At 40.8% G+C, this 12,771-nt stretch overlaps 1 protein-coding gene across 4 annotated transcripts in view; it reads right to left on the reverse strand.

Annotated features, from left to right (window-relative positions):
• Positions 1–8,665: 8,665 nt before the first annotated feature.
• Positions 8,666–12,771, reverse strand: part of epha3 (eph receptor A3) — a 99,242-nt gene continuing 95,136 nt past the window's right edge. For all 4 annotated transcript variants that reach the window (XM_038720254.1, XM_038720252.1, XM_038720256.1 and 1 more), the window contains one exon: positions 8,666–11,410. In XM_038720254.1, the coding sequence (XP_038576182.1) occupies positions 11,305–11,410 (106 nt within the window). In that variant the 3' untranslated portion in view covers positions 8,666–11,304. The remainder of the gene's footprint in view (positions 11,411–12,771) is intronic.

Genomic DNA, 12,771 nt, shown 5'->3' on the forward strand with positions numbered 1-12,771 from the left:
GTTTAGCATGCAAACAAATTTGCAAATTCTAGTCAAATTGCAGAGGATCACCAAAGTCATTAAGATACATTGTCTGGGAACCATGCATATCTTTTTCATGGCAGTGCATCCAAAGGTTTTAGTGACATTTCATTCCAAAACCGTAGGATGTAACATTTTTGCCACAACCAAAGCTTCAATCAAAGGATTGAGTAGCTACACAACACAAGGAGAAAAGTAAATTTTGAGTTACATGAAATATTGTGGTGAGAGATTTATTTATAGTGCATCCTGAAGTTGAATCTGATCATATCATTTTGTCCCTCAGATAGAAAACAGGACAAAGTTTGAAGGTGTGAACTTACGATTTCAGAGACCTAGTCTTAGTGTATAGTGTGGGTTTAAGTCCTTGATGACATTTCTTTGGACAGCTCAGCATGGATTTTTTTTAGATTTACAATAGCTGAAACACCACAAATCTGTGGTTAATACTGTAAATATAGTAAATTAATTGAATGGGATTGGACTCCTAAAAGTGATGTCTTCCTCATTTAGCTTTACAGCCCCTCATGCATCTAAGAAGTCTGAGTTGTCATGTTACAACATTGCTCGAGCTATGGCAAATCCCAATACAGCATATAAAATAGCTAGTTTTAAGACAGAAAACAGCAAGACATGCAGAAACATTCTGTTGTTGACATGCAAAAATCCTGAGGGTGATTTTAAACTTCTGATGAACTTGTAGCAAACACAAACACAGTTTTCTTTGCATGATCACACTTGAGATGCCTTGGTGACAGTGATTTTACCTGGGGTCTAGCTTGATCAAAATACACACCTGCCTGTACTTTCCACTTAAAAAGACAAATAGGTTGTGGTTGTCTCTCCACTGCACCACCACTGGTGAGGCGGCTGTGATGATAGCTTCACTTCCCTTTGTGATGGCAGTATTTGTTAAAGTGACAGAACGGGTCTGAGCACTGCAGTCCTGGGACCTGTGTGTGTGTGTGTGTGGGTGCTGTAATGAACACTGTATGTTACTTTGGTGAACACTGTATGTTACTTTGGTAATAAATTGATTGAAGAGTCAGTGTGTGTTTCAGTTCCATAGAGAGCACAGGAATTACAGAGCCAACAACCAACATCCATCTATCTTTGTATGTGTGCATGTGTATATGTGTGGCGGAGACAGTATTGTGACAGCTTAGTGCTCCCTGCAGTGTACATGTGTACATATGAGATCCTCTTTGTGTCAGCACTGCCTCGCCTGGTGTGTGTTCTTGCACATTCAGTACAACACTGGAGGGGCTTCAGTAAAGCCTTAATTCTTCTACAATCTGCTGTTGCAGACAGATAAACATGGTTTGCAACAAAGATAATTAACGCATGATATCCTGGTCCTTTATCAGTGAACTTTGAATCCAGGAAGTGAGCTTACAAGGATGACATTCTCACAGCAGGCTTTGGGGTAGCTGAACGGAGCAGTATGAGTTTGCAACATGGCGTCAGGCCCTGCAAAGCAGCTGCACACAGCTGGAGACCAGGAAAAGAGGGAGGGAGAGAGAGGAGATAGAGGGATGAGGCCACAGAACAGGCTTCAAAGGGAAGGAGACATCTCTACATGGGGAGGATGCGATATGGGCCACTGTCCTGCGCTTTCTCAAAAACACAAAAAACAAGAATGAGGTGTTTTTCCATAAGCTGTATTGAAGTGACTTTGAAGACAATAAATTGAGAAATTCTTACAGTTTTTTGGTGTAAGCTAATGATGACTGTATTTCTTTATGTCTAAAAAGTTAAACAACAAAAATAAATTCAAATTCAAGATATGGACCCACATTCATGATGGAGGGAATGCTTGACAAAGACTTGAAAAAACATTTAGTGAATAACTTGAAAGATGTGCTTGTGTTTTTACTTTTTCCTTGCTTTGGTGTGTATGTGTGCATATGCTCAAGGAGATGGTTTGGCTCATGAAGAAGGAATGTTATTTAGTTAAGTTAAAAACAACAGTAGCAAAACTGTTAGTGATGGTTCAGTGACATCCAAGGCAATATAGAAACAATGCTGGGTGTCAGAAATCTGGAAAAAGCAGAGCTGTATTTTGGATGATTGTTTAATACCCTGTTCAAAATGGGAAATTAATTTTACACATCATGACTTTGTTTTCTCATTAGCATTACTCTCCAAGTGGAACCATGCTTTCTGTATTTGTAGCAGCATTTCAAGAGCACATTGCCAAGCAAGATGATGAATAGAGCTGGTTAACCTTCTCTTGCATTATTGCATTATAGTATGCCACAGGCATCACACTTCCAGCCCACTTGCCTTCCATCCTCCACTCTATGGTTTCATCTGCCTTTAACGTTCATGCGCTCTACCTTCTCCACTTCCACCCTGACTCTGTCTTTCCCATCACCCTGGTGGTTTCAGTACCATGGAGGTTCTTTAGATAAAAAGAAGACCAAATTGGTTGCGTTGTCAAGCATACTGTGTTCATTGTTTTCATGAATTGGGAAGGGCAATGTCCTGTTTTATGTGCACATCTGCCTGGGAACATCTGGATAGTGTTAGCCTTTCAACATTGTGCAGAGTGACCATCACTCTTTCCCCTGTCTGACACATCCCATCTCCTCCAAGTCAGCAAAAAAAGAGAAAACGCAGATCTTCCACATTAAAATCACACAACAAATCGACTTTATCCATGGATGATCGGAAACAAAATGCTTTATTAGATGTGGCCGAGGAAACAAGAAGGCGGCAGCAAGGTGGAAGGGATTAGAAACAGAGGCCGATGTGGTTATGGTGGAAGCTGGTTAACAGATGTGGAGTTGTGGTGTTGTAGTTCCAGTATATGTTGGACAATGTTTTAAATGTTCAAAACTAACATTTTAAACGTTTTTTATTTTCACAGTTGATATGGATAGCTGTGTATAATGTTATTGAATAGGAAAAGATCATAGATGTGGAAATCAAACAATGGTTAAAGTATGAATTAGGTTGAACTAAAAACCAACACATTCTCACTCTCAAGTCACATATGGATGCTTGGTCACTTGTGCAACTTTCGCAAACACTAAATGTTAACATTTTTTACACACAAGAAAGAAACAATGGTCTCCTGCATAAAAGTCTGGTTTCTGGCACACCCACCAACCCCACCCACTTCCTTACTCTGACTTTAGTGTTATATATCCTACACCTACCTTTAGCGTTCAAAAATGCCTTGTGCATAGTGCCTTGAACTATGACACTAAGGGGACCCCCAGTGCGTTACAAAGTGATGCAAAGATGTCTTGACCATGTGTCCATATGTGACTACTTGGGGGTGAGAACGGGTTGCTAAAATAATTTGATTAAGCATAGGGACATTAAAAACTCAGAAAATACCTTTGCACACCAAAAAAAGTAAGGGGTATCTCTACAGAAGTCGAGATACGCGGCTGGTGAAATTTTCATTGCCTTATTGTCAATGGGCTCAAAACTCACTAAATGACACACGCCTGTTTTCAGCCACTATTCTGCTTTTAATGTGGGGACTCCAAGTCAGATTCAGCCCTGTGCACGCTCCGAGCCTCTCTCGTACTACAGTGACAACACGACAGCTAACGACATGCAGTCCACTAACACCATAAAACAACTGGCACACAGCAAAACACAGGCTCTACATAAGGATAAAAAACAACATTAAAGGTTTATGTGCTGAAGCCCATCAGACCAAACAGGTTCAGATGATGTCAAGTAAGAACAAAGTGAGCATTAGTAGGGCTGGAGAAACACAGAGAAAGTCACGTTAGCTCGCCGGCTAACAGCTAACGGCTTTACTAATGTTAGCCTATAGTGATGCAGGCAGGGCAGCCAGCTAACACTACATTAGTGGGACCAGACTCAGACATGGCGCTGTTTGCTTCGTAACGTTCAGTTTAGGTTTTTTTTATGGTTTTACCAATACACAGGTATACGGCTTCTCCACCTCTCTGTCGCTGTAACTAATGTGACGCACTGTTACGTTCTCCCTGTTGCATTCCCGCCCCCTCCTGGTGGTCATGGTGTGCAATTCTAGATGATGGTGACTCATGTGTCTGTTTTTTTTCCCTGGGTGACGAGGGGAGAAACGGATAAGAGGGGGTTGGGCGCTTGGCTTTGTGTCTGGTCCACCTTCCAGCCATGGCAGCTGCACACCTCTGAGACTGTGACTAATTTGTATTTCTTTGATTATTGTTCTTTTCTTATATTTCTGATGGGACTGGTAGTTTAGTTTTCGCGGCTTTATTTCTGTTTGTTTAGTTAGGGATTGGTTTAGGGTAGAGGGGAAGCCTCCAGATCCTATGGCCCTTTGTGGGCTGGTCTAGAGGGCTTCCCTTTCTTTTGTTTGTTTTGGCCAGCCCATCAGATTTGTTGTTTTGTTTGAGTTAAATTTTGAACTTATTTCATGTTTATTTCAATAAACTTATGTTTTTGCATTACTCCTGGACTTTGGTTATGTTCAACCCCCTCTTGTAACGAGCTTTGGTGGGGGTCGTAACATAATTTGGGGGCTCGTCCAAACTAATTGTAAACATGGTAAAGTTTCAATAAGGGTTTTGAGAACTAGATTTGGGGCAGCAAACCTATCTAGATGTGTTGATTAGTTTGAAGCCTTTTGTACTATGTATTGCCCTTTAGTGTGTTGGGTAATTTTGTGGACATAGTTGGCTTTTTGGTGAAATGTCAGGAGGTTTTGCAGTTGTGTTGAGGCTGCTTGATTTTTGCTCTGTAGTCTCAGTTTTGTGGTTCTCTTTAAGATGGAGTTTAAATTGGTGGAGTTTATTGAGTGTCCTACTCTAGAGGGGTTTAATCGGTGTACTAAGGAAAATCTGCTGTTGATTGCTGACCACTATGAGGTAGCTGTTTCTAGACAAATAAAGAAGCAGGCTGTTAAGGCAGAGTTACTTGCTGCATTGGTGGAAAAAGGCATTTTGCCTCAACTTCAGAGTACTCCCAAGCAGTCACGTCAAACTACTGGTGAAGCGGTAAGACTTAAAGAATTGGAAGTTGAATTGCAGCATCTCGCGTTGAAAGACAAGGAACTTAAGTATTTGAACGATCTTGAAATGAAGAAGCTTGATCTCCGCATGCATGAATTGGAGCTTGGTTTTTCTTCTCAAGTTTCGTCTAGATCGTCAAATTTTGATGTAAGCAGAAACATTCACTTAGTTCCTTCTTTTAATGAAAAGGATGTTGACAATTATCTCACCTTATTTGAGCGGGTGGCTTCTACACTGAAGTGGCCAAAAGAAATGTGGATGTTGTTGTTGCAATGCGTTCTCAGTGGTAAAGCGCAGACTGTTTACTCATCACTTCCGACGGAAGACAGTCTTGATTTTGACAAAGAGCTGGTGCCGGAGGCGTACCGTCAGAAGTTTCGCCGACTGAAAAAGTTTGGCCATAAGACCTATGTTGAATTTGCTCGGGAGAAGCAGGCTCTTTTTTAACGCTGGTGTACATCTAATGAAGTTGGTGATTTTGCACAGCTTAAACAGTTAATATTAATGGGGGATTTTAAAAACAGTCTTCCAGAACGAGTTTCAACTTACTTAAATGAACATAAGGTTTGTGATGTTTTTAAGGCTGCTGTCTTAGTTGACGAATATGTTCTTACACACAAGAATGTTTTTGTGCATCCTCCTTTTTGTAATGTTGGTAAGCCTTTTGAGAACCTGACTTCTACTGGGAAGGATAGGTGTAGTGAGGTCTCTGAGGGAGGCAGAAAGGCTGGTCCCTCGGAGCTTGATGTTGAGGCTGATGAGGATGATTTGAAGGTAAAAGACATCATGTGTTTCTATTGTAAAAAAAGAGGACATATTGTGGTAGGTTGTCCTGTGTTGAAAAAGCGAGATGTGAAGCCTGTAGCTTTAGTACACAAACTTGACAAAACCTTAAATGAGTCTGTGTTGTTTAAGGACATGTCTACTGACCTGACTGTATTTGCTCCATTTGTTATGGATGGTGTTGTTTCGTTGCCTGGTAATAAACTTAAGGTGCCGGTAAAGATTTTGCGGGACATTGCTGCCTCCCAGTCTCTTATTCTGGAAGGAGTTTTGCCATTCAGTAATGAGTCTGCTGTGGGTTCTAATGTTCCCATGTTAGGTTTTTGTATGGAAGATACTGATGTGCCTTTGCATAGGGTTTGTGTGGAGTCTGACCTTGGTGTCAGGAGAAGTGTCTCTGGGGCTGTGTACTGGTTTCCCAATAAAAGGGATTGCCTTTTTGATGGGGAATGACTTGGCTGGTGGAAAGGTGTTGGTTAACGTGAAGTGACGCCGATTCCTGTTCCAGATAATGGTCACTCATTTTCTCCAGTGGTTGCTGAGAGTAACGCCACAAGTGCAGAGACGTTTTCTGAGGCTGAGGTTTTATCTCTATCTCGTGAACAGTTGAGTGTTGCGCAGAAAGATGTTGTTACTTTGTCTCCTTGGTTTGAAGATGCAATAGCTCGTGAGAAAGTTGAACTTCTGTCAGCAGGTTATTTTGTGAGTGATAGTTTGCTGATGTGTAAATGGATGCCATCACGTGCCTCTGCTGCAGATGACTGTAGTGCTGTAACCCAGATTATTTCTGCTTCTTTATATCCGATTTCAGTGGTATGTGAGCCCTTTTGAACAAGTTCTGGTTAACCTTGTGGGTCCCCTGCCTCGTACAAAAGCTGGTAATTTTTTGTTGATTGTGATGTGTGCGTCCACACGATTCCCAGAAGTATTCCCTTTGTGTAAGATCTCAACTCCAGACGTTGTAAAGGTTTTCACAAAGTTTGACAAAGCACAGCGTGTGAGTCTGGTGATTGTTGTTGGAGGTGGTACTCATCCATTGGAAAGGGGGCACACGTCAAGACTTTAGAACACTTTGATGTTTATGTTGGTTCATCTGTTGTCCCTGTGGTGGTTTATACAGATTTTTCTGCAGAGGATGCGGACTAAGAACAGACGATTAATGAGTTGGAGTTTGCGGTTGCAGGCTTTCAGTGTGGAAGTCGGACACATTCGTGGCAGGGATGATGTTCTGGCTGATTGTCGCGCCTGTAAGCAAAATTGTTCTGAACGGTGTATTCTGAAGGAGTATTCTTTGGTTTGTTTTGGTGGTTCATTTTTTCAATATGCCCCGTTCAGTGACTTAGGGTGGGGGTGTTACGTTCTCCCTGTTACATTCCCCCCCCGTTGGTCATGGTGTGCAATTCTAGATGATGGTTACTCATGTGTCTGTTTTTTTTCCCTCAGGTGTTCTGGGTCTGGGTGACGAGGGGAGAAACGGATAAGAGGGGGTTGGGTGCTTGGCTTTGTGTCTGGTCCACCTTCCAGCCATGGGACTGATGGGACTGGTAGTTTAGTTTTCGCGACTTTATTTCTGTTTGTTTAGTTAGGGATTGGTTTAGGGTAGAGGGGAAGCCTCCAGATCCTACGGCCCTTTGTGGGCTGGTCTGGAGGGCTTCCCTTTCTTTTGTTTGTTTTGGCCAGCCCATCAGATTTGTTGTTTTTGTTTGAGTAAAATTCTGAACTTATTTCTTGTTTATTTCAAAAAACTTATGTTTTTGCATTACTCCTGGACTCTTTGGTTATGTTTGACCCCCTCTTGTAACGAGCTTTGATGGGAGTAGTAACACCAATGTAATATACAATAATGCAACTTCACAGCGACAACAACCCATAGGAAGAGCCATGCACAAACACTACCGTAAAGTTACTTACTGTGGTGTAACACAATCTCGTTATAATATTCAGTCCAGCTCACTACCCGTTTTGTTATCATCCAATACATTTAGCTGTGCTGACATTGCTGAGCCTCCAGTGAAAGATACAGATAGTAAAGATAGTTACTGAAAGCAGCAGGCGAGCTAACGCTGTAGCATGTTGGTTAAATGCAGTAAATGTACCGTGATCATGTAACGAGTATGGATTAGTTCAACCTGTACTATTACTGTAACATTGCAGTAGGGGTTTACCTGAGTTTATTGTGTGAAGCTGTCTCCCTGCCTGTCTATAGCCGCTGTCACTCTGCCTTTTTTCCGGGAGGATTGTGCCGATATGCGGCTGGCTGCGCTGAATGAAGTAACGTTACAGAGCCAGTATTGATCTGTCTCTGAGACGGGAATGTTAAAGTAACAGAGCCTGAACATATCTGAGTGAAAAGCCACAGCATGCTGGTGTTCCTGCATTTATTGCAGGATTTCTGTATGAAAATGGTTGTATTTCGGATTATGCTTGCTCATGAGTTCAAGCCTTGTAGCAGTCTTAAAACCGCACTGCTAGTGGCCGCTGAAAACTACATAATGCCCCTTTAAGGTATGGACATTAGTAGTGAGATCTTTCTTGGCTATGAATGACGTTGCTATGGACTCTGTATGCATCTCTGTTCATTGCCCTTTGATGCATTGATTGCCCTGTGAACTTAATGATTTGAAACACCTGTCCTGCACACTATATATGTCAGTCAGATGACTGCTGGCTTTTATCCGAAGAAGGCAAGACGTGCCAAAAGATTGATCTATGGAATGTAAAATAAAAAAAGATGACATCTGAGTTATGAGTGTGTTTGACTTCCACTTGTGATCTTTTAAACATATGGAAATATCCTTACAGTTTAAAGAAAAGCCGACATTATTTGGTGGTCTGCGACATTAACACATGATAAAATAAAAACACGGGAGCAGGTCTATCATCATCCATCTTTTGGAAAATATTTTGCGAATATTTATTATAAAAATATAAATGTTTCCACTACAAATCATTTTACATTAGTAGACAAGGCAATCTACATTTGCACACGTAAACTCTCACACAGACACGCGGGTCAGTCTTGAGACAGAAAATGAGGGATCTGGATATAGGGTGCATAACAGTATTGCTCTCTCAGATGTCCCAGGTTTATAAAGTAAGTCAAAAACCAAAACACAGATAGCACTGACACATAATTTACTGTATGCTACAAAAAAACCATCAACATTGCGTTGTATAATGTTAACAAATAAATAATAATGTAATCATAATTGCGTTTTTATTGTAGAAAAGAAAAAAACAAAGTAGACAAATAAAATTCAAAATAAGATAAAATATAATACAGATGGTTTTTGTCTCTTTTTTAATTAAAAATGTTGCACATTTTTTTATTTATTCTATTATACATACAAACATTTGTACAAAGAAGGATGGCCATGTACATATAGTGGGATCTGTAGCGCTAGTTGCTATCAGTATGATGGTTTACATTATGTACATGCTAATTAGAACACATAGCAGCAACAGCAGCATCCACAGGTAGACCAAGTAACAGAGGAACGACTGACAAACTGGGACTGGGTTTCCCAAAAGCACCAAAATCACGCCTGTCCAGTACATAAGCCAAGGCAATAACATTTCCATTCAAAGTGCTTAAATATTGTGTACTAAGTGCTTGGAAGAAGCTTAAAGATAGCAACCTCGTGGTTAAATATTACCCATCCAACAGCACATAGTACCAAAATGCCAGTTTAGAAATACTGGGTATGTGTTGCACTGGGGAACTGACTGGCTGTCATCAAAGCAGGAGAATAAAATCTTAAACTCTGTCTTCATAGTACAAAGATCATCTAAGTAGTAAGGTGCCTTTAGGAAATCCCATCCTGGACATATGATGTACTTGGATACGATCTCAGAAAGCAATCATTTATTGGAAGTGTTGCATCTCTTTCAGGGACTTTTCACTTGCTAGTTTAGGGCAGTGATGGAAAACCCCATTCCCCAATGAAAACACAGAACAAAGACCAAGGTTTTGTTGAAAATAAATCAAAATTTTAGCTTTTTGCTTGGTGATTCCACCATGATCCAAACCAACAAGAGGAGGTACGCCTTTTGTATTAAACACACCAGTATTTATGGATTAAGAGCTAATTTTTACTGGAACAAAGTTTTGTTTGTTTTTACAGCAAATTTCTGTTTTGTTAATATTTTATGGATCCAAACTAAAACAAATGGACTATAACAGCCTCAGATCAGATCTTTTGAACTGATTATACCCAGAGAACAAATCCTACTCCTTAGAAAGAATGTAATTTCTGATGTTGTATAGGCTTGATAAAGGTAACCTGTCTTACCTGAAGAAGAAACTCAAGGACAAATTCACTTTCAGTTTAAAACACTTCCTAAACACAATGAGAATCTGAAGCAGAGGTCTGAATGACACCGCTTCCTCTTACTTAAGATTTATTTTTCCTATTATTTATCTCTATATCTCATAGTTTCCCCCTTCTCTTGCTCATGTCTGTTCTAAGCTGCACTCTCAGTTCCTGGCTTTGCGTTCTCTCTATCCCCTTGTTAGAGAAAATAGAATGGAAAACGTATACATCCTGAGATTTGACACAACGGGAATTGGGTTGAGAGAACAGCACTATAACTGTACAATATATGTTCATAAGCACATAAGAACATAGATGTCACCATAAAGAAAATTCTGTATGTGAAGGGTGTTATGGCCCCTGTACCTTCAAAGCACAGCGTTCAGTACATTGTACATGTGACAGACTCATGGCTTCCATACAATGAGACTATTTAACTATTTAACTGATTATCATAATTATTGCTTTTGTGTGACATGTCTACTGATTGAAAATGCTATAGGTTAGACTAATAGGGTAAAATGGCTCGGTTATCGTCTAGGTGTGTCCATACCAGCTCAGTTCTCTCATGGATAGAGATAGTAAATCTAGGTAGGTACAACAAAAACTCATGTCTCAGACCTCAATAGTCCAGGAATGGTCCACATCCGGGTGAGCTGCTGCTGTCTGCCATCCTCTTCCACACAAGGCATTTCAGCCGTTTCCCCAGCCACGTTCCACAGGCTGCTAGTCAGGCGTGGTGGGAGGAGACTGCGAGCATGCCCGTCCCCTTTTAGCTGTAAAGGAAAGGCTATGCTATCCAGCTTAGCCAATATTGGAGAGCTCCGGCTTTATGTTAGTCCAGTCCTTGCCCTGTATCCCAGTCCCAGTTTGTATTCCTGGCCAGGTCTCACTACCCTCCTTGGCTTTCCCCTACGCTCTCTACCCCCCATTTGTCTGTAAGGCATCTCAACTTGGGCATGGAGGGACAGAGGTGTTGAAGAATCAACCAGTTGACTAGCTGGCAGGTCTGTACTGAGCTCTTCCTGTTCCTCTGTCAGGACTTGATATCGTCTCTCAATGAAACAGTGAAAGCCCTCATTTGAATCATCTCCATTTCCATGCATTTCCAGTTTAAATATGAAGCCTCCGTGTTAGACTGTGATTAGCAACCACACCGACAGACAGGTCTCTGGTGTTTTTATTTGTTGGTTTCTCTTTTTTTAAACAGGTACAGGGCCATTCTTGGTGTGGGAATCTAGGGCTTTGAGGCTGCTCACGATCTTCTTCTGTGGTACTACGATAGTCACTCCAACCTTTTTCAGATCCCTGGTATATGAAAGAGAGGGAGAGAGAGGGAAGGGCAGGAGAGGTCGGAAACCAGACACAATCAGGGAGAGAGATGTGACAGAGGAAAAGATGGGGAGAAAAAAAGATGGAAAGTGTGCATTAGTGATCAAGAATGTGACACCCATGTGACATTTAATAACATGCTCCTAGTGCTGCTCCCTTCACTTTCCCATGCATCTGTTATTCACAAACAACTGCATTTCCCAGAAGGCCACTGGGCTACCACATCTCTAGAGGTGGTCTGGGGGGGGTTGCCTCCACTTTCCATCACTAACAAACAGGGAGGTGGACCTATGGGGCTACACTGACAGCTGCTAATATGACCCTCACAGCGGAGGAAACAATGGCATACGAGGGCCACAGTAGCATGAAAGACCTAGTTTCCTGCATTGCATTAAACTGGATTTCTTTGACTGGGTAGGTTAAAGTATGTGGAGTGGAGCAGCACCAGTACATGTATAAATATATACATATATATATATATATTGCACTCTGATTCAGATAAATCCGTTAACTTGTTAATACTGCTCTTGAAAGATTAGTTACATGCAGTCAAGTGCAAGAAAAGACAATTTGCACAGGAAGACAAAAGAAATTTAGAGCAAGTTTCACATGTGTTATGCATCAAATACACACAGTAGTTAGTCAGCTTAATTAAAACATCAAGCCCTTTTTGAAACATATTCACAACAACCTGAAAATACATAGTATACTGAGCACACAGAGCATCATTGATAATAAAGTACAAAGTAGTCAAAGCACATGTTAAGACACAACTCTTCTGCCCATCTAGTAGTAATAATGATGGTATTGTATTAGTAGAAGCAGTAGATTTGCAGTCACAGTGGTAGCATTACTACAACAAACACTTTAAGCCAAGACATTTTAGTGTTGTTCAAAAATGGTCACAATAAAGTTTGTATTATTCAGATGCAGCAGAGCATTTAGTTCTCCAAAGCAGCCAAAATAGCAGAAATCTAGAAACATCTTGACCAGCCAGAAACTGAACGTGACAAACAATTACAATGTTACTTCACTCTGTGCTACAATGTAAAGGGATAGTTTACTCCAATAAACTGATTCTTTAAATGTAAACTGTACAATACAACAAATGTGTATTTCCATAAAGTTTACAAAAAACAAAACCAAAGGAGTTTTTGCCTTTTGTTGCTGTAACAAACTGCAGCAGTTTGCCATGGAGAGACAATAGTTAGGCTTCCATCTTTACACAGCAACCTTTACAGACATCCTGTATATTGTCTAGTGATAATACTCACTAGTCACACTACAGTTTTTTGTAATATTAATCAACAGAACCAGACACTATAACAATATTTGCG

Source organism: Micropterus salmoides, unplaced genomic scaffold (genome assembly GCF_014851395.1).
Source record: "Micropterus salmoides isolate LMB-PRFRI ecotype aquatic unplaced genomic scaffold, ASM1485139v1 Ms_hic_scaffold_15, whole genome shotgun sequence".
NCBI lineage: Eukaryota > Metazoa > Chordata > Actinopteri > Centrarchiformes > Centrarchidae > Micropterus > Micropterus salmoides.